Source organism: Bufo bufo, chromosome 5, assembly GCF_905171765.1.
Source record: "Bufo bufo chromosome 5, aBufBuf1.1, whole genome shotgun sequence".
Lineage (NCBI taxonomy): Eukaryota > Metazoa > Chordata > Amphibia > Anura > Bufonidae > Bufo > Bufo bufo.
This window is the reverse complement of record NC_053393.1, coordinates 234,980,878-235,001,444: the sequence shown is the minus strand read 5'-3', so window position 1 is coordinate 235,001,444 and position 20,567 is coordinate 234,980,878. Positions and strand designations below refer to the sequence as shown.

Here is a 20,567-nt window from a genome sequence, read left to right as displayed (position 1 = left end):
ATGAAGGTCACTGTTAAAGGGGTGGGCACTGTGAAAGTCACTGTTAAAGGGGCGGGCACTGTGAAAGTCAGTGTTAAAGGGGCGGCAACTATGAAGGTCACTGTTATAGGGGCGGGTACTGTGGAGGTCACTGTTAAAGAGGCGGACACTGTGGGGGTCACTATTAATGTGGTGGTAACTGTTAAAGGGGTGGGCACTGTGGAGGTCACTGTTAAAGGGGCAGGCACTGTGCAGGTCACTGTTAAAGATGTGTTCACTGTTAAAGGGGTGGACACTGTGGAGGTCACTATTAAAGGGGAGGTCACTGTTAAAGGGGCGGGCACTGTGGAGGTTACTGTTAAAGGGGCAGCCACTTTGAAGGTCACTGTTTAAGGGGTGGTCAATGTTAAAAGGGCAGCCACTATGAAGTTGACTGTTAAATGGGTGGCCATTGTTAAAGGGGTGGGCACTGTGGAGGTAATTGTTAAAGGGTTGGGCACTGTTAAAGGGGTGGGCACTGTGGAGGTCACTGTTAAAGGGGCCGGCACTGTGCAGGTCACTGTTAAAGATGCGGTCACTGTTAAAGGGGTGGAAACTGTGGAGGTCACTGTTAAAAGGACGGGCACTGTGGCGGTCAATGTTAAAGGGGCGGCCTCTATGGAGGTCACTGTTAAAGGGGCGGGCACTCTGGAGATCACTGTTAAAGGGGCAGGCACTGTGGAGGTCATTGTTAAAGGGGCAGGTTCTGTAGAGGTCACTGTTGTGGGGGAAACTGTTGATATCTTTTTACGACACACGGAAACATATAATGAAATAGATTAAATATACCCATGCAAAGCCGGGTCCTTTTGCTAGTATATATAAAAATGAGTTTCTGTCTGTCTGGACGTCTGTCTATCTGTTCTTTATGCGCGACCAAACGACTGGACCGATCTTCACCAAAGTTGGCACATAGTTACATCAGGTGTTCGGGAAGGTTTTAGACTGGGTCTCAGCTCTCTAGGGCATGTTGTTCCTGAGATATTCTGAAAAAATTACCTGCATTAGCCAATACAAGCCCCCAACTGCCATGCACACAGTCACATGTCCCTTATCAGCCAATAGAAGCTTGCAGGCTCTTAGTCTCCACATACACACAGTTTTACTCCAGGTTTCCATAACAACCCAGCCATTTTTCTTCATTGCTATAAGTCAGCTTTAGGCTAGGGCTACACGATGACATGCACAGATCAGCAGACACTATCACACAATAGACTTAGATACACAGCAGACAGTATCACACAATAGACTTAGATACACAGCAGACATTATCACACAATAGACTTAGATACAAAGCAGACAGTATCACACAGCTCAAAAGACAGTATCACATTTGACAGGATTAGATCCACAGCTCAGCAGGAAATATCAGACAGGATAGGATATTAGATACACTGCTCAGCAGACTGTATCACACAGGATAGGATTAGATAAACAGCTCATCAGACTGTATCACACAGGATAGGATTAGATATGTAGCTCAGCATACAGTATCACACAGGATAGGATTAGATATGCAGCTCAGCAGACAGTATCACACAGGATAAGATTAGATACATAGTTCAGCAGACAGTTTCACACAGGATAGGAATAGATACACAGCTCAGCCCACAGTATCACACATGATAGGATTAGATACACAGCTCAACAGACAGTATCACACAGGATAGGATTAGATACACAGCTCAGAAAACAGTACCATACATAGCTTAGCAGACAGTATCACATAGGATAGAATTAGATACATAGCTTAGCAGACAGTATCACATAGGATAGAATTAGATACACAGCTCAGCAGACAGTATCACACAGGATAGGATTAGATACACAGCTCAGCAGACAGTATCACATAGGATATGATTAGATACACAGCTCAGCAGACAGTATCACACAGGATAGGATTAGATAAACAGCTCAGCGGACAGTATCACACATGATTAGATACACAGCTCAGCAGACAGTATCATACAGGATAGGAATAGATACACAGTTCAGCAGACATTATCACACAGGATAGGATTAGATACACAGCTCAGCAGACAGTATCACACAGGAAAGGATTAGATACACAGCTCAGCAGACAGTATCACATAGGATAGGATTTGATACACAGCTCAGCAGACAGTATCACACAGGATAGGATTTGATTCACAGCTCAGAAGACAGTATCACACAGGATAGGATTAGATAAACAGCTCAGAAAGAAGTACCATACATAGCTCAGCAGACAGTATCACATAGGATAGAATTAAATACATAGCTCAGCAGACAGTATCACACAGGATATGATTAGATACACAGCTCAGCAGACAATATCACACAGGATATGATTAGATACACAGCTCAGCAGACAGTATTAGAGTTGAGCGAACACCTGGATGTTCGGGTTCGAGAAGTTCGGCCGAACTTCCCGTAAATGTTCGGGTTCGGGATCCGAACCCAAACCGAACTTCGTCCCGAACCCGAACCCCATTGAAGTCAATGGGGACCCGAACTTTTGGGCACTAAAAAGGCTGTAAAACAGCCCAGGAAAGAGCTAGAGGGCTGCAAAAGGCAGCAACATGTAGGTAAATCCCCTGCAAACAAATGTGGATAGGGAAATGAATTAAAATTAAAATTACAAAAATAAAAATGAACCAATATCAATTGGACAGAGGTCCCATAGCAGAGAATCTGGCTTCACATCAGCAGAGAATCAGTCTCTTCATGCCATAGCAAAGAATCTGGCTTCATGTCAGCAGAGAATCAGTCTCTTCATGCCATAGCAGAGAATCTGGCTTCATGTCAGCGCAGAATCAGTCTTCATGTCATAGCAGAGAATCAGTCTTCACGTCACCCACCACTGGAACAGGCCACTGTCACACATTTAGGCCCCGGCACCCAGACAGAGGAGAGCGGTCCCGTAACAGAGAATCTGGCCTTATGTCAGCGCAGAATCTGTCTTCATGTCATAGCAGAGAATCAGGCTTCACGTCAGCCACCACTGGAACAGGCCACTGTCACACATTTAGGCCCAGGCACCCAGGCAGAGGAGAGCGGTCCCGTAACAGAGAATCTGGCCTTATGTCAGCGCAGAATCTGTATTCATGTCATAGCAGAGAATCAGGCTTCACGTCACCCACCACTGGAACAGGCCACTGTCACACATTTAGGCCCCGGCACCCAGGCAGAGGAGAGAGGTCCCGTAACAGAGAATCTGGCCTTATGTCAGCGCAGAATCTGTATTCATGTCATAGCAGAGAATCAGGCTTCACGTCACCCACCACTGGAACAGGCCACTGTCACACATTTAGGCCCCGGCACCCAGACAGAGGAGAGGTTCATTCAACTTTGGGTTGCCCCGCAATGTAATGGTAAAATGAAATAAAAAATAGTATTGAATGAGGAAGTGCCCTGGAGTAGAATAATATATTGTTAAGGGGAGGTAGTTAATATCTAATCTGCACAAGGGATGGACAGGTCCTGTGGGATCCATGCCTGGTTCATTTTTATGAACGTCAGCTTGTCCACATTGGCTGTAGACAGGCGGCTGCGTTTGTCTGTAATGACGCCCCCTGCCGTGCTGAATACAGGTTCAGACAAAACGCTGGCCGCCGGGCAGGCCAGCACCTCCAAGGCATAAAAGGCTAGCTCTGGCCACGTGGACAATTTGGAGACCCAGAAGTTGAATGGGGCCGAACCATCAGTCAGTACGTGGAGGGGTGTGCACAGGTACTGTTCCACCATGTTAGTGAAATGTTGCCTCCTGCTAACACGTTCCATATCAGGTGGTGGTGCACTTAGCTGTGGCGTGTTGACAAAACTTTTCCACATCTCTGCCATGCTAACCCTGCCCTCAGAGGAGCTGGGCGTGACACAGCTGCGTTGGCGACCTCTTGCTCCTCCTCTGCCTTCGCCTTGGGCTTCCACTGGTTCCCCTGTGACATTTGGGAATGCTCTCAGTAGCGCGTCTACCAACGTGCGCTTGTACTCGCGCATCTTCCTATCACGCTCCAGTGTAGGAAGTAAGGTGGGCACATTGTCTTTGTACCGGGGATCCAGCAGGGTGGCAACCCAGTAGTCCGCACACGTTAAAATGTGGGCAACTCTGCTGTCGTTGCGCAGGCACTGCAGCATGTAGTCGCTCATGTGTGCCAGGCTGCCCAGAGGTAAGGACAAGCTGTCCTCTGTGGGAGGCGTATCGTCATCGTCCTGTGTTTCCCCCCAGCCACGCACCAGTGATGGGCCCGAGCTGCTTTGGGTGCCACCCCGCTGTGAACATGCTTCATCCTCATCCTCCTCCACCTCCTCCTCATCCTCGTCCTCCTCGTCCTCCAGTAGTGGGCCCTGTCTGGCCACATTTGTACCTGGCCTCTGGTGTTGCAAAAAACCTCCCTCTGAGTCACTTCGAAGAGACTGGCCTGAAAGTGCTAAAAATGACCCCTCTTCCTCCTCTTCCTCCTGGGCCACCTCCTCTTCCATCATCGCCCTAAGTGTTTTCTCAAGGAGACATAGAAGTGGTATTGTAACGCTGATAACGGCGTCATCGCCACTGGCCATGTTGGTGGAGTACTCGAAACAGCGGAACAGGGCACACAGGTCTCGCATGGAGGCCCAGTCATTGGTGGTGAAGTGGGTCTGATCCGCAGTGCGACTGACCCGTGCGTGCTGCAGCTGAAACTCCACTATGGCTTGCTGCTGCTCGCACAGTCTGTCCAGCATATGCAAGGTGGAGTTCCACCTGGTGGGCACGTCGCATATGAGGCGGTGAGCGGGAAGGCCGAAGTTACGCTGTAGCGCAGACAGGCGAGCAGCGGCAGGGTGTGAACGCCGGAAGCGCGAACAGACGGCCCGCACTTTATGCAGCAGCTCTGACATGTCGGGGTAGTTGCGAATGAACTTCTGCACCACCAAATTCAGCACATGCGCCAGGCAAGGGATGTGCGTCAAACCGGCTAGTCCCAGAGCTGCAACGAGATTTCGCCCATTATCGCACACCACCAGGCCGGGCTTGAGGCTCACCGGCAGCAACCACTCGTCGGTCTGTTGTTCTATACCCCGCCACAACTCCTGTGCGGTGTGGGGCCTGTCCCCCAAACATATGAGTTTCAGAATGGCCTGCTGACGTTTACCCCGTGCTGTGCTGAAGTTGGTGGTGAAGGTGTGTGGCTGACTGGATGAGCAGGTGGAAGAAGAGGAGGAGGAAGCTGAGTAGGAGGAGGAGGAGACAGGAGGCAAAAAATGTTGCCCTGCGATCCTTGGCGGCGGAAGGACGTGCGCCAAATAGCTCTCCGCCTGGGGCCCAGCCGCCACTACATTTACCCAGTGTGCAGTTAGGGAGATATAGCGTCCCTGGCCGTGCTTACTGGTCCACGTATCTGTGGTTAGGTGGACCTTGCCACAGATGGCGTTGCGCAGTGCACACTTGATTTTATCGGACACTTGTTTGTGCAGGGAAGGCACGGCTCTCTTGGAGAAGTAGTGGCGGCTGGGAACAACATACTGTGGGACAGCAAGTGACATGAGCTGTTTGAAGCTGTGTGTGTCCACCAGCCTAAATGACAGCATTTCATAGGCCAGTAGTTTAGAAATGCTGGCATTCAGGGCCAGGGATCGAGGGTGGCTAGGTGAGAATTTACGCTTTCTCTCAAATGTTTGTGAGATGGAGAGCTGAACGCTGCCGTGTGACATGGTTGAGATGCTTGGTGACGCAGGTGGTGGTGTTGGTAATACATCCCATGTTTGCTGGGCGGCAGGTGCCAACGTTCCTCCAGAGGCGGAGGAAGAGGCCGAGGCGGCGGCAGCAGCAGCAGAAGAAGCCGAGGCGGCAGCAGCAGAAGAGGTAGCAGGGAGAGCCTGAGTGACTTCCTTGTTTTTAAGGTGTTTACTCCACTGCAGTTCATGCTTTGCATGCAGGTGCCTTGTCATGCAGGTTGTGCTAAGGTTCAGAACGTTAATGCCTCGCTTCAGGCTCTGATGGCACAGCGTGCAAACCACTCGGGTCTTGTCGTCAGCACATTGTTTGAAGAAGTGCCATGCCAGGGAACTCCTTGAAGCTGCCTTTGGGGTGCTCGGTCCCAGATGGCGGCGGTCAGTAGCAGGCGGAGTCTCTTGGCGGCGGGTGTTCTGATTTTGCCCACTGCTCCCTCTTTTGCTACGCTGTTGGCTCGGTCTCACCACTGCCTCTTCTTCCGAACTGTGAAAGTCAGTGGCACGACCTTCATTCCATGTGGGGTCTAGGACCTCATCGTCCCCTGCATCGTCTTCCACCCAGTCTTGATCCCTGACCTCCTGTTCAGTCTGCACACTGCAGAAAGACGCAGCAGTTGGCACCTGTGTTTCGTCATCATCAGAGACGTGCTGAGGTGGTATTCCCATGTCCTCATCATCAGGAAAAATAAGTGGTTGTGCGTTAGTGCATTCTATCTCTTCCACCCCTGGGGAAGGGCTAGGTGGATGCCCTTGGGAAACCCTGGCAGCAGAGTCTTCAAACAGCATAAGAGACTGCTGCATAACTTGAGGCTCAGACAGTTTCCCTGATATGCATGGGGGTGATGTGACAGACCGATGGGCTTGGTTTTCATGCGCCATCTGTGCGCTTTCTGCAGAAGACTGGGTGGGAGATAATGTGAACGTGCTGGATCCACTGTCGGCCACCCAATTGACTAATGCCTGTACCTGCTCAGGCCTTACCATCCTTAGAACGGCATTGGGCCCCACGAAATTATGCTGTAAATTCTGCTGGCTACTGGGACCTGAGGTAGTTGGTTCACTAGGACGTGTGGCTGTGGCAGAACGGCCACGTCCTCTCCCAGCACCAGAGGGTCCACTAACACCACCACGACCATTTCCACGTCCGCGTCCGCGTCCCTTATTAGATGTTTTCCTCATTGTTCCCGTTCACCACAATTTTGAGAATGGCAAATTTGGGAATGCTTTTTCAACCCAGAACAAAAAGTCTGCTTTTACGGTCACTACAATTAACTTGACCAGCTAAAACTGTGCAGATTTGGTTGAATAGAGATGTGAGACCTGTTTTGTTTTGCGCTGTGTGACAGTTATAGGTTTAATCACAGAATGACACTTCTATCAGCACGCTAGCGTGTGTCTTAGGTTTTTCTGAATGACACTATCAATACCTTCAATGTAAGATTTTCTTTTTGGGATAGATTTCAAGTAGGCCTCAAATACCACAAACTAGTTATTTTCAGAATGGCAAATTTGGGAATGCTTTTTCAACCCAGAACAAAAAGTCTGCTTTTACGGTCACTACAAATAACTTGACCAGCTAAAACTGTGCAGATTTGGTTGAATAGAGATGTGAGACCTGTTTTTTTTTGCGCTGTGTGACAGTTATAGGTTTAATCACAGAATGACACTTCTATCAGCACGCTAGCGTGTGTCTTAGGTTTTTCTGAATGACACTATCAATACCTTCAATGTAAGATTTTCTTTTTGGGATAGATTTCAAGTAGGCCTCAAATACCACAAACTAGTTATTTTCAGAATGGCAAATTTGGGAATGCTTTTTCAACCCAGAACAAAAAGTCTGCTTTTACGGTCACTACAAATAACTTGACCAGCTAAAACTGTGCAGATTTGGTTGAATAGAAATGTCAGGTCTATTTTTTAGGTGCTGGGTGACAGGCTCAACTTGCCCCTGATGTAATATATGGCCAAAAAATAACCACACTGTTGATGGTTAAATGCACTTGGGTGACACAGGCTCAGCCTGCAGCTGATGTAGGATATAGCACAAAATAACCACACTATCGATGGTTAAATACACTTGGTGATAGCTCGTGCTGGCGCACCACAAGTCACAAAATGGCCGCCGATCACCCCAGAAAAAAAGTGATCTAAAAACGCTCTGGGCAGCCTCAAAAAAGTGAGCAAGTCAATAATAGCACTTCAATGATCCACAGCTGCAGATCGATCACAGAATGAAGTCTTTTGGAGGAGTTAATCTGCCTAATCTCGCCCTAACGTCGCAGCTGCAACCTCTCTCTATACTGATCATAGCAGAGTGACGTGCGGCGCTACGTGACTCCAGCTTAAATAGAGGCTGGGTCACATGGTGCACTGGCCAATCACAGCCATGCCAATAGTAGGCATGGCTGTGATGGCCTCTTGGGCCAAGTAGTATGACGCTTGTTGATTGGCTGCTTTGCAGCCTTTCAAAAAGCGCCAAGAAAGCGCCGAACACCGAACCCGAACCCGGACTTTTACGAAAATACAGTTCGGGTTCGCTCTTCCCTAGACAGTATCACATAGGATAGGATTAGATAAACAGCTCAGCAGGCAGTATCACATAGGATAGGATTAGATACACAGCTCGGCAGACAGTATCATGCACAGCTTATCAGACAATATCACACAGGAAAGGATTAGATAAACAGCTTATCAGACAGTATCACACAGGATTGGATTAGATACATAGCTCAGCAGACAGTATCACACATGATTAGATACTCAGTTCAGCAGACAGTATCATACAGGATAGGAATAGATACACAGCTCAGCAGACAATATCACACAGGATAGGATTAGATACACAGCTCAGCAGACATTATCACACAACATAAGATTAGATACACCGTTCAGCAGACAGTATCACATAAGATAGGATTAGATTCACAGCTCAGCAGATAATGGGACGGGGTGCTGTAGAGGACACTGTTTTGGGGGATACTGTCAATATATTTTAATGACACACAGAAACATTAAATAAAATAAATGAAATATACCCATGCAAAGCAGAGTCCTTTAGCTAGTAACTTATAAATGACACACCGCTGAAATCAACTCACCTGTCTCTACTTACCGTTAGTAAGGGCAGCATAAAGTTGATGACAGGTTTCCTTTAAATATGACTACAGCCATGTAGGAATCTCACATTTTCACTGTTTTATATTGATATACAGTATTTTTTACATTAAATATAGTTTACCTTATAAATTGTTATATTGAAATGAAAAAAAAATAATGAAATGCATTGTTAAAATAAAGTATTTTGCAGTAAGTGTTAAAGCTGTGCACCTGGCTAAGCATTATTGTACTTTGCGGTAAATATCCCCTTTATTATTTTGGTATTTTGGTTGTCCTTTAGTATTTTATCAGGTCACAATCAAAATGCCACAAAGTGTACTTCAAATTTATATCTGTTTCTGAATTTCTTGTAGCCAACGCAGCTTTTGCTTCTATAAAGGGCATCTAATTGTAGACACATACTAGGTGAGGAAGATTTCTTTGGTGCCAGATAATGCAGTCAATTTAAGACTTATCAAGGGAAATGATATAGCTGCTGGAGACCAGAACTTTTCACTGAACCTTGACTAAAGAAGGTTTTTAGAAAAACAAAATCACACTAAACTAAAAAAAAAGTACAGGCAAAGATTGCAAAACTAAAGTATCTTCACTTTTCTTTAGAATATAAACTCTTTCCCGACCACCGCCATGCAACTGAAGTCATGTGTTTAAAGGGGTTGTCTCACTTCAGCAAATGGCATTGTAGAGAAAGTTAATACAAGGCACTCAACTAATGTATTGTCATTGTCCATATTGCTTCCTTGCTGGCTTGATTCATTTTTCAATCTCATAATTAGTGATGAGCAGCATAGGCATTATTCATTTTTACAATATTTTGCTAATTTTTGGCCTAATTTTCGCTGTAAATTCTAGAATTCGTGATCTCCAGTCATTATTTTCTTGATTGCGAAAATCGGCAATGTAATATGCGTGTATTGCGTAAGCAATGCAGGCGTGGCTCACTTTTGCTGCATTTTTCAAGCTGATAGAAGTTTCCTGAGACTGGAGAAAATGGTTGGCAGCAACTTTCATGACTGTGAGGAAGAACTCCTGATCACTGTAAGTAATTTTACATTTCAGCACTATCCTTATCACAGCACAGAAAAACAGATAGCAAATGAATTTTTTTTTCAAAGACAAAGACACTAATCCCTATCACAACACAGTAATTCCTATCACACTACCTAACACCCTGCACTGGAACCTATCAGCTACACTATATCACTATCTAACCTACGCTGACTATTTCCCACTAACTAGCTGTATTATATATATGAGCTAACTAACTATCTTATGTAATTAAATAAGGTTCCAGGTGACTCAGCAAAGCACAGAGCACAGCAATGACACTGCTCTCTCTCTCTCTCTCTCTCTCTCTCTCTCTCTCAGAACTGCAAAAAACATCAGAAAATGGCTGCTGGGCAGTTTCCTATATAGTAAGGGGTAGGCAACTTTCCTATTGGTTGCTAGGGATGTGTCACGGCTGAGGATGGGGAAAACCCTCAGCCGTGCGGTATCAGCAGATGGAGTGGTCGCTGTTCGACCAGGACAACAGGATTAGGGAGCAGGTGACCTCCTAATCGCATCCCTAACCTGACCCTGACTCCTAGCTACATGAGCCGACCTTGATGGTAGGAGGGCTCATGCTCCGGAACCTTGAAGTCCCTGCTAGCCCTCAAGATGGCCCTAAACTAGGAGCTGGGTAGACAGCCCGTTCCTCCTGGACACGGAGGAACAGGAGTCTAAAGTGGCCAAGCAACACAGACAAGGAAACATAAACAGACATATGGCAGTGACAGGTAAGTGAGCCTAGTACCACACTTACCTGCCACAGACACACAACCTGGAACCCAAGTGCTGCTGTCCACAAACACCAAAGACAGAGCACACCACACACATCACAGGAAACCAGGAAACCATATGCTGCAATAAGAAACGACCAAACAAACATCTACCAAACACCATACATGAAGTAAACACACAACCTCATAAACATAGAGAATCACAATTTATGACCACAAGGGTGGCCCTCACTGGCAGATGGAAATGTGACCAGGAGAGTTCCTCCAGCTTACAACAAGGCTGGAGTACCCCTAAGACATCATGTCTTAACTGAGGCTTTATAGCCCATGCAGCCACACCCACAACCGTACACACCCAGTGCACACACACACTAGGAAGGAAGTTAACCCTTCCAAGCCAGGGAAGGGAAAACACACACTAAAAGGAGAAGTGTCCAAAACAAGAGACACACTGTGGCTGTTGCCGCAAGCAACGACATGGGTGGCAACCGTGTCCTGGGAGTCAGCCCGAAGGCCGGGACACTGCCACCACATGTACACACTACAACCAAACGCTGCCACGGGCAACCACAGTGAGGGGAAGATGTCAGTGCACACCAAACATAAGACAGAGTGCACACAGACATACAAAAGTGCATACATACAGACACACAAACTCCAAAGGGACCGCACACATACCTGTTGTCCGCGGCAACCGCACTTGAGGCAAACAACATCAAGCCCCAAGCTGCGGTTGAAACAACAACCCAAACCGCGGGCAACTGTATGCAGCTCCCAAGGAGTCACGGCCAGAACCGTGGCCGTGACAGGATGTTACTAAGCTAAGACAAAGATATTGCAGCCTTCTTATTGGCCCACAAGCAAGAAGCAGTGAGAGTACTGATGAAAAAAAATCTAGAATATTCAAGATTACGAAGATACAGCACTATATTCTAGATCTTTGCAAATTCTCGAAGTGCCGATATTCACAATAAAAATTTGCGATGTTCGCGATCAACACTGCTCATTATACACTTCTTGTTTCCATGGTTACGACCACCCTGCAATCCAGCATTGGTGGCGACGCTTGCACAGTATAGGAAAAAGTGTCAGCCTAGGCGCACTCCCGCCCACAAGAAAGGCCTGGGCTTTTTTTTGTAGTGCGCAAGCATGGCCACGACTGCTGGATTGCAGGGTGGTCATAACCATGGAAGCAAGAATGTATAACGAGACAGAAAAAATTAATCAAGCCAGCAAAAGAAGCAATATGGACAATCACAATAGTAAGTGCCTGCCATTAACTGCATCTACATGATAAATGTCATTAGCTAAACTTTTTGTGTATTGGACAAATCTAAATTCCTCTCAAGCGAATGAGGGGAATAGAGAATGAAAGAGAAAGGGGCGCACAATAGGATAGTATGTATATACAGGTAAAATAATATAGTGAGGATTGTGAAGGCTCACCTTTTGGGGTTGTGCTAAAATAGGCACAACCCTATTGAAGGCTTGTATTGATGAGACTTATCTACCGGAACTGCAGCCGCAGACTGTGTATTCTTTTGGATGGGATGTCCAGTCCCCCAAAAAGAAGAAGTTGCAATAAAAGAAAGGAGGTTCTGCTTCGGCGCAAGTCCACAATGGAGACAGTCTCAATGGAATGGATAATTCTTCTTTAATGGAAACAACGCGTTTCGGGGATTAAAATTTCCCCTTCATCAGGTTTCATAATATTACCCAATAGTAATATTATGAAACCTGATGAAGGGGAAGTTTTAATCCCCGAAACGCGTTGTTTCCATTAAAGAAGAATTATCCATTCCATTGAGACTGTCTACATTGTGGACTTGCGCCGAAGCAGAACCTCCTTTCTTTTATTGCAATTAGCTAAAGTTTTGCAATCCCTTTGAAGATAGTGCCCACTCACAAGCCACCTGGTTTCTGCTGTTTTAAACTGCCGAGACCCAGAGCTAATGTCTGCAATCAGCGATAACACCTGGAAGTCCGTATGTGACGAAATGGAACTCAACAGAATCACATACATCCTCCATTATGATAAGCCACTGTTCACATTTATCATAATGTACAACTAGCAGGCTTTTTGGTGACGTTTATTTCATAGTGTTTGATAAGCCATACTAAATGTCAATGTATATATTCATCATGGACATGCTTTCCCTTGTTCCCTGATTTTATAGATAGCTCCATCTTATAATGGCATGTATTGTCCCAGGCTGTCTCTTGAACATGAATTAATAGATAGTATCATACACTGTCACACATACAGTACATTGCAGTGCACATTATCGGTTAGATGTAAGATTAACCATACAAGCAGAATGCAAACATGATGTTATACATTTTAGGTTTCAAGATGATTGACAGCCTGCCACACATTACAATTTTTTTATATATTTCACAAGTAACCAGGTTAAGCCCATTTTAGGCATTATGGATACAGTGAGTTTTCTTTTCTTTTTTTTTTTACCACTTTTTTACAAAAGCCATAACATCTTTACTATTTCCATTTTAGCATAGCAATATTAGAGCTTTTTTTTCTCAAAATGGACTGTAATTATTAATGGTGCCTTTTAAGGGGTGCATTTAATGTATTGACAACTCTTTAAATATTTTTTTTTTGGGAGAGGGGATGGAGAAAAAAAACAGCAATTGTATATAGTTTTTGGGGTTTTGTTTTTAAGGCATTCCCCATGCAATATAAGTTACCTATTAACTTGTTTTTTCGGTTACAATAAAGGTGCTACCAAATTTATATATTTATTTTTTTATATTTTGCTAATTTTGCTCAATAAAAACATATTTTTTAAAGAAAATGTTTTTTTTGTTTTGAGAGCCAATAAGTTTTTAGAGTTTTATGAAGTCTTTTTTTGTAGCTTTCATTGGTACAATTCTGGGCTGGGAGGGGGAATAAATAAAAAAAAATGCATTTTCTCCATTGCTTTTTACCATTAGTTGTGTGGGACAAATAATGGGTTAATTATAAAAAACATTTTTGAACTTTTTTTTACACTTACTTTGAAAATGCAATCTGTTGCTTACATACTTCTTTGGAATATTTCAGTATTGCAGTGTATTATGCCTCACAGTGTAAAACTACCAAGCGACCCTGCTGGAGGCTCACAGGTGTAACAGATCTGGGGGCTTTTTTAGGACCCTGACTGTAATTGAATCACAGGGGTGACATCAATGGGCAGAGAGAGAGACACAGTTCCTACAGCCACAGATGACACAGTTGCTATTGACCATGTCATATAAGGCAATAAATGGCCAACATTGGCCGATCCAGGATTTTGAAGCAGATATAAAGTACAGCTGCCACTCACTGCTTATGGTGTGGGCACAGCCCAATTCTATCCTTGTGCTGTACAGTCGTGGCCAAAAGTTTTGAGAATAACATAAATATTGGAAATTGGAAAAGTTGCTGCTTAAGTTTTTATAATAGCAATTTGCATATACTCCAGAATGTTATGAAGAGTGATCAGATGAATTGCATAGTCCTTCTTTGCCATGAAAATTTACTTAATCCCCAAAAAAACTTTCCACTGCATTTCATTGCTGTCATTAAAGGACCTGCTGAGATCATTTCAGTAATCGTCTTGTTAACTCAGGTGAGAATGCTGACGAGCACAAGGCTGGAGATCATTATGTCAGGCTGATTGGGTTAAAATGGCAGACTTGACATGTTAAAAGGAGGGTGATGCTTGAAATCATTGTTCTTTCATTGTTAACCATGGTGACCTGCAAAGAAATGCGTGCAGCCATCATTGCGTTGCATAAAAATGGCTTCACAGGCAAAGATATTGTGGCTACTAAGATTGCACCTCAATCAACAATTTATAGGATCATCAAGAACTTCAAGGAAAGAGGTTCAATTCTTGTTAAGAAGGCTTCAGGGCGTCCAAGAAAGTCCAGCAAGCGCCAGGAACATCTCCTAAAGAGGATTCAGCTGCGGGATCGGAGTGCCACCAGTGCAGAGCTTGCTCGGGAATGGCAGCAGGCAGGTGTGAGCGCATCTGCACGCACAGTGAGGCGAAGACTTTTGGAAGATGGCCTGGTGTCAAGAAGGGCAGCAAAGAAGCCACTTCTCTCCAAAAAAAACATCAGGGACAGATTGATCTTCTGCAGAAAGTATGGTGAATGGAATGCTGAGGACTGGGACTAAGTCATATTCTGTGATGAAGCCTCTTTCCGATTGTTTGGGGCATCTTGAAAAAGGCTTGTCCGGAGAAGAAAAGGTGAGCGCTACCATCAGTCCTGTGTCATGCCAACACTAAAGCATCGTGAGACCATTCATGTGTGGGGTTGCTTCTCATCCAAGGGAGTGGGCTCACTCACAATTTTGCCCAAAAACACAGCCATGAATAAAGAATGGTACTAAAACACCCTCCAACAGCAACTTCTTCCAACAATCTAACAACAGTTTGGTGAAGAACAATGCATTTTCCAGCACGATGGAGCACCGTGCCATAAGGCAAAAGTGATAACTAAGTGGTTTGGGGACCAAAACGTTGACATTTTGGGTCCATGGCCTGGAAATTCCCCAGATCTTAATCCCATTGAGAACTTGGGGTCAATCCTCAAGAGGTGGGTGGACAAACAAAAACCCACTAATTCTGACAAACTCCAAGAAGTGATTATGAAAGAATGGGTTGCTATCAGTCAAGAATTGGCCCAGAAGTTGATTGAGAGCATGCCCAGTCGAATTGCAGAGGTCCTGAAAAAGAACAGCCAACACTGCAAATACTGACTCTTTGCATAAATGTCATGTAATTGTCGATAAAAGCCTTTGAAACGTATGAAGTGCGTGTAATTATATTTCACTACATCACTGAAACAACTGAAACAAAGATCTAAAAGCAGTTTAGCAGCAAACTTTGTGAAAACGAATATTTGTGTCATTCTCAAAACTTTTGGCCACGACTGTACATTTACAACACTATGAGCTAACTTAATAGTTCCATTGTGTAGATGTACAGTGTATGGCTCAAAGGGCTTAAAGTAGTTTTCTGGGAGTTTAATATTGATGGCCTATCCTGAGGATAGGCCATCAATATCTGATCAGTAGAGGTCCAACTCCCAGCACTCCCACAGATCAGCTGTTTGAAGAGGCCATGGCACTCCAGACAGTTCTGCATTTGCAAGTTGGACACCCAACTATCATAGACATTTGGCACCCAGAAAAGAAGGCTGAAATAGGTTTTTAGTTTTACCATTAAGGTTGATCAAATACTGAGCCCATATTTTTAACAAAGTTTTTAAACTAATCAGATACAGCAATCCGAACCTGTTTAATTTAAAAACGTTGTTAATAATATCGGCTCCATCCTACTGAAAAATGTATGTCCTCCACGAAGCTCTTTGGGAAGTTTCTGCTAATATCGCCTGACTTACTTTGTCTCGCTTCTATCACGTCAGTCCATTTATTGCCATAAATTACTGTATCAAAATACTAAGTCAAACTTCAGTCAGTGTCTTGCGGGCCGTTTTTAATGGATCCATTTTTCAGTTTTTTTTTCAGTAGTGTTTCTGGTTCAGTTCCGTTTTTCCATATGGCATATACAGTATATAGTAAGCACATAGGAAAAATTGAGCTGGGCATACATTTTTCAATAGATGGTTCGGCAAAAAACGGAACAGAAACGGAAGACATACGGAGTACATTCCATATGTGTTCAGTTTTTTTGGCGGACCAATTGACTTGAATTGAGCCACGGGACGTGATTTGCAGGCAATAATGGGACATGTTCTATCTTTCAACAGAACAGAAATACGGAAATACGGAAACTGAATGCACACGGAGACATTTCATTTTTTTTTTTGCTGACCCATTGAAATGAATGGTTCAGTATAAGTAACGCATACTGAACTAAAAAAACGGCCAGTGTACTGAACGCAAAAATCGTTTGTGTGCATGAGTCCTAACAGTATTTATACTGCTGGTCTATTTTTGCCCTCAGTCTGATTAGCATGTGTGTTATGACAGATGCAAATGTAAATTTCATTTTAGGGTTGCTTCATATTAAGCTAGCGGAAAATGAAAAAAGAACACCTGGAAAATCTAACTGCTTCCTGACCATTACATGTACAGCAGAAGTCAGGACTTTAAAGATCACCAAAGCTGCCATGTTTCTGCTGTCTTACACAGTTTTAAAAAGTTTTAAAACATTTTTAAAAATATTAAACGTATATAAAAATTCAACTTAGTTCCTTTCTCCATATTAAAAATAGATAAACAAAAATAAAGACCATAGGCATCGCCAGATTCCAAACTGCCCAAACTATTAAAATATAAAGGTATTTATCTTGTATGGTTGACGTAGTAATGAAAAAAAATGGCCAATTCAATCTTTTTTCATCACTTCAAGCTCCCCCAAAAAAGCAATCAAAAGGTCATACGCACTCTAAAATGGTATCAGTAAAAACTACAGATCCACAACTACAGAACCACAAGAAAATGAGCACCCACACAGCCTCATAGATATAAATCTAAAAAAGTTATGGGGGTCAGAATATGACAATGAAGTTTTTATTTTTTGATGCTAAAACACAAGAAAAACTATAAAAATGTGGAATCGCTGTAATCAATACTGACCTGGAGAAGGATGATAACAGGTCAGTTTTACTTCCCACCAGATTGTGGGGTACATTAAATGGTGCCATTAGAAGGTACAACTTATCCTGAAAAAATCTTGTGAAGCCTTCCTACGGCTGTATGAACAGAAAAATAAAAAAGTTATAGCTCCGGGAAGGCAGGGAGTATTAAACAAAAACGCAAAAACAAAAATCGCTCAGTCAGGAAGAGGTTATTGCGATTGAGCTGAGATCGACAAAGTTCATGTTAGTGTCTGCAGGAGGGCTTGAGAGCACCTACTGCCATCATGCATAGTGCAGAGACACACAAAAGCAACATGTTGTGGGATGCTGTTATGTATTATGCCCGTTCCGGTCTGGTATTAGTGGAGCCTTCATTATATCCAGGACATTGTAGACCCAGTCCTTCTGCCTTTTTTGACTCAGAAGACATGGTGTTCCAACAAAATAATGCTCACCCACACTGCCTGTGCTATACAGCAGCTCCCCTGGCCAGCTAGATTGCCTTCTTCTCTTTTCGTTCAGCAAAGTCTGGGATTGGCAATGGATCTCCCATGCACAGTAGCCCAATTACCTTGGCTAAACTATGGGTCCAAGTTGTAAGGGCTTGGAATCACATATGATAGGAGGATATCTGGCATCTGTATGACTGCTGCCTCCCAGAGATCATTGACCAACTCCCGCTAGCAGTTTATAGAATACTTTGTACTTTTCCATTTTTCGGTAGTGTATTTGATAACAGTCAGGATTTGAAGATGTGCAATTCTTTTATTCACACTCTAAAAATCTGATAGTTTAAAAAATGGAAAATGCAGGCTTAATTTATAAAAAAAATGTGTAAAACTACTAGAAAATGTCAGATTTTTAAATCCTGTGCTATTAAGGGGCTAAAGACAACTTAGACAGTCCATAGCTTTAATACTCTCCTAAGAAAACATAGTAAGAAACACTTTGATATAGAAGGACACAATAAGGAAAGTAAATACTTACTGCTGACTAACTGACCAACACTCAAAGCTGACGAAGAGGAAGATGAAGAGGAAGAAGATGAAGATTGGCGGACTGGACTTTGAGCCATTGATGCCTGATTATGAGCCAAATGCAGAAGATTTGCCTGTGATGTTGCTGGACCCACCGGTGCTTGTGCTGGTTGATGGAGCTAAATATCAAAAGATAAAAATATGTGCATTGATCATATGCTGACAACAATATAGGATGGATGTACAAAAAAGATTGTATTTATATTCTACATTTACAAAAAAGCATCAAGTCATAACAGTGAATTGCATAACTTGTGACAAATTGTATTTAGAATTTGTAGTTGTTACCCAACTTGAGTAAACAAGCCAATTTGGTGCCAATCCTCATGTAATATCATTTAGCTGTACGGTGAAACTTGATATGGTTCAACTGCTACGTAAAAATTACTGTTTAGTTCCTTGAATGCACACTGGTGATAAGAAAAAATACCCCCCCCCACTACTGATGGACAAACATCGGCCGGGACGCGTTCGCGGCGCCACCCATTCACTATAATGGCAGGCAAACCTTAAAAACCGTCAGGCTTATATTTGCAGCCAGTAAACACTAGAAGTACACAAATAGTCCCACAACATGGACAGTGATATAACAGAGGGGAATCATTGGCTAAAATTCCCACAAAAAATAGAACTGTATGGTGAACGGACGCCACTGTACGGCATCAGTCTGAGGCATCTGTTAATGCATACATTTTTGGTATGCATTAAATGGATGGCAAAAAAAAGGATGTAAACCCAGCCCTAGTGTCAGAATAAGCACCAGTACACATCGGAGCAGCGTGGCGGAGAGGGGAGGCCGCCATTTACTGACAGAGTGCTACCTGGTCCTGTTGGTCAGGGATGAGGACTGTGTTTCCCAAGGATCATTTTCTACTGGGAAATACAGGGCACAGTATGGTGGCTCATATGTGTGGGCTGGCATGAGGAAATTCAATTACACGTGGTCATCACAGGTGTTGAATTCCTCCGAGATCCATGCCTCATTCATTTAAAAAAAATGTGAGGTAGTCCACACTGTCGTGAGCTAGGCGAGTGCGCTTATCGGTCATGATCCCCCCTGCTGTGTTGAACTTCCTTTTGGACAAGTCACTCGATGAGGGGCAAGCCAAGAGTTCAATGACAAATCGTGCCAGCTCTGGCCACAGGTCAAGCCTGCACACCCAGTAGTCAAGGGGTTCCTCGCTTCTCAGAACCTGATGAAGTCGGACACCTGTCAGTCTAGGCGTTCCCTGAGGCTGGATCCGGAGGGCGGCTGTCGATGGGTTGGATGAAAGAATGATTTCATATCGAAAGTGACCAATACATCTTCAAACCGCTCTCTTTTTGCAGACGCTGTAGGATTGGTACCCGCACCTGTTTCGCTGTGTGTGGAAATTCCTCTGCCAGAGCTTGCAACAGCAGAATGCAGCATCTTTCGCAGCAAGGCCTGGAAATGCTGAATTCTGACAGCCCTCTGTGATGCTGGTAACATGTCCGCCATTTTGTGTTTGTACTGGGGGTCTAAGTACGTTGCCACCTAGTACAGGTCCTTGACCTTTATGCTTTTTATACGGGGGTCCCTCTTCAAACACTGGAGAATGAAGTCCCCCATTTGCACTAAATTAAAAGTGGTGGAGCGCCCTGACTCCTGGTCATAGCCCAGGAGAATGTCGTCCTCTGTCTACTCTTCCCAGCCACGGACAACACCAGAGATCCCCAAAAAGATTAAAGCCTGCTCTTCTTGCTCCTCCTCCTCCTCCTTCTCCGAGACACCATCCTCCTCTGACTCCTCTTCAGACTCCTGCTGACTAGTCTCAGATGGGAATTCATTCAGCATTGCGACTTCCTCATCTTCAAGCTCCGCTCATCGACAGCTTGATCAATGACATGATGCAATGCATGCTCCAGAAAGAAGGTGTAAGGGAGATGTCACTGATGGCGCCCTGGCTGCGACTGACCAGTATGGTGATCTCATCAAATGGCCTCAGAAGTCTGCATGCGTCGCACATGAACAGCCACTGGCGTGGTGAAAAGAAACCAAGCTCTCCCAAACCTTTCCTGCCGCAGAGTTCGTACAGGTAATCGTTAACTCCACGTTTCTGCTGGAGCAGCCTATCAAGCATATACAAGGTGGAGTTACAGTGCGTCGGGCAGTCACAAATCAGAAGTCTGATGGGCCACTCAAACAACTCTTGTGCATCCTTTGACATAATCGCACGCACCTTCTCCAACTTCCCACTTAGGCTCTGGCCTGGTGCGCCTGCTCGACCCCTACCACTCCTGCGGAACGACCTGCCTCTTCCACTGCCTGACATTTTCAAAATTACCCTGTGCAAAAGTCCCTAGAGAA

The 20,567-nt window shown here is 44.4% G+C and overlaps 1 protein-coding gene across 1 annotated transcript in view; it reads right to left on the bottom strand.

Moving 5' to 3' along the window:
* The window catches only part of POU6F2 (POU class 6 homeobox 2), a 956,699-nt gene that overhangs the window by 20,330 nt on the left and 915,802 nt on the right, over window positions 1–20,567 (bottom strand). The window contains exon 8 of the mRNA XM_040433402.1: window positions 18,189–18,357. Within this exon, the coding sequence (XP_040289336.1) occupies window positions 18,189–18,357 (169 nt within the window). The remainder of the gene's footprint in view (window positions 1–18,188; window positions 18,358–20,567) is intronic.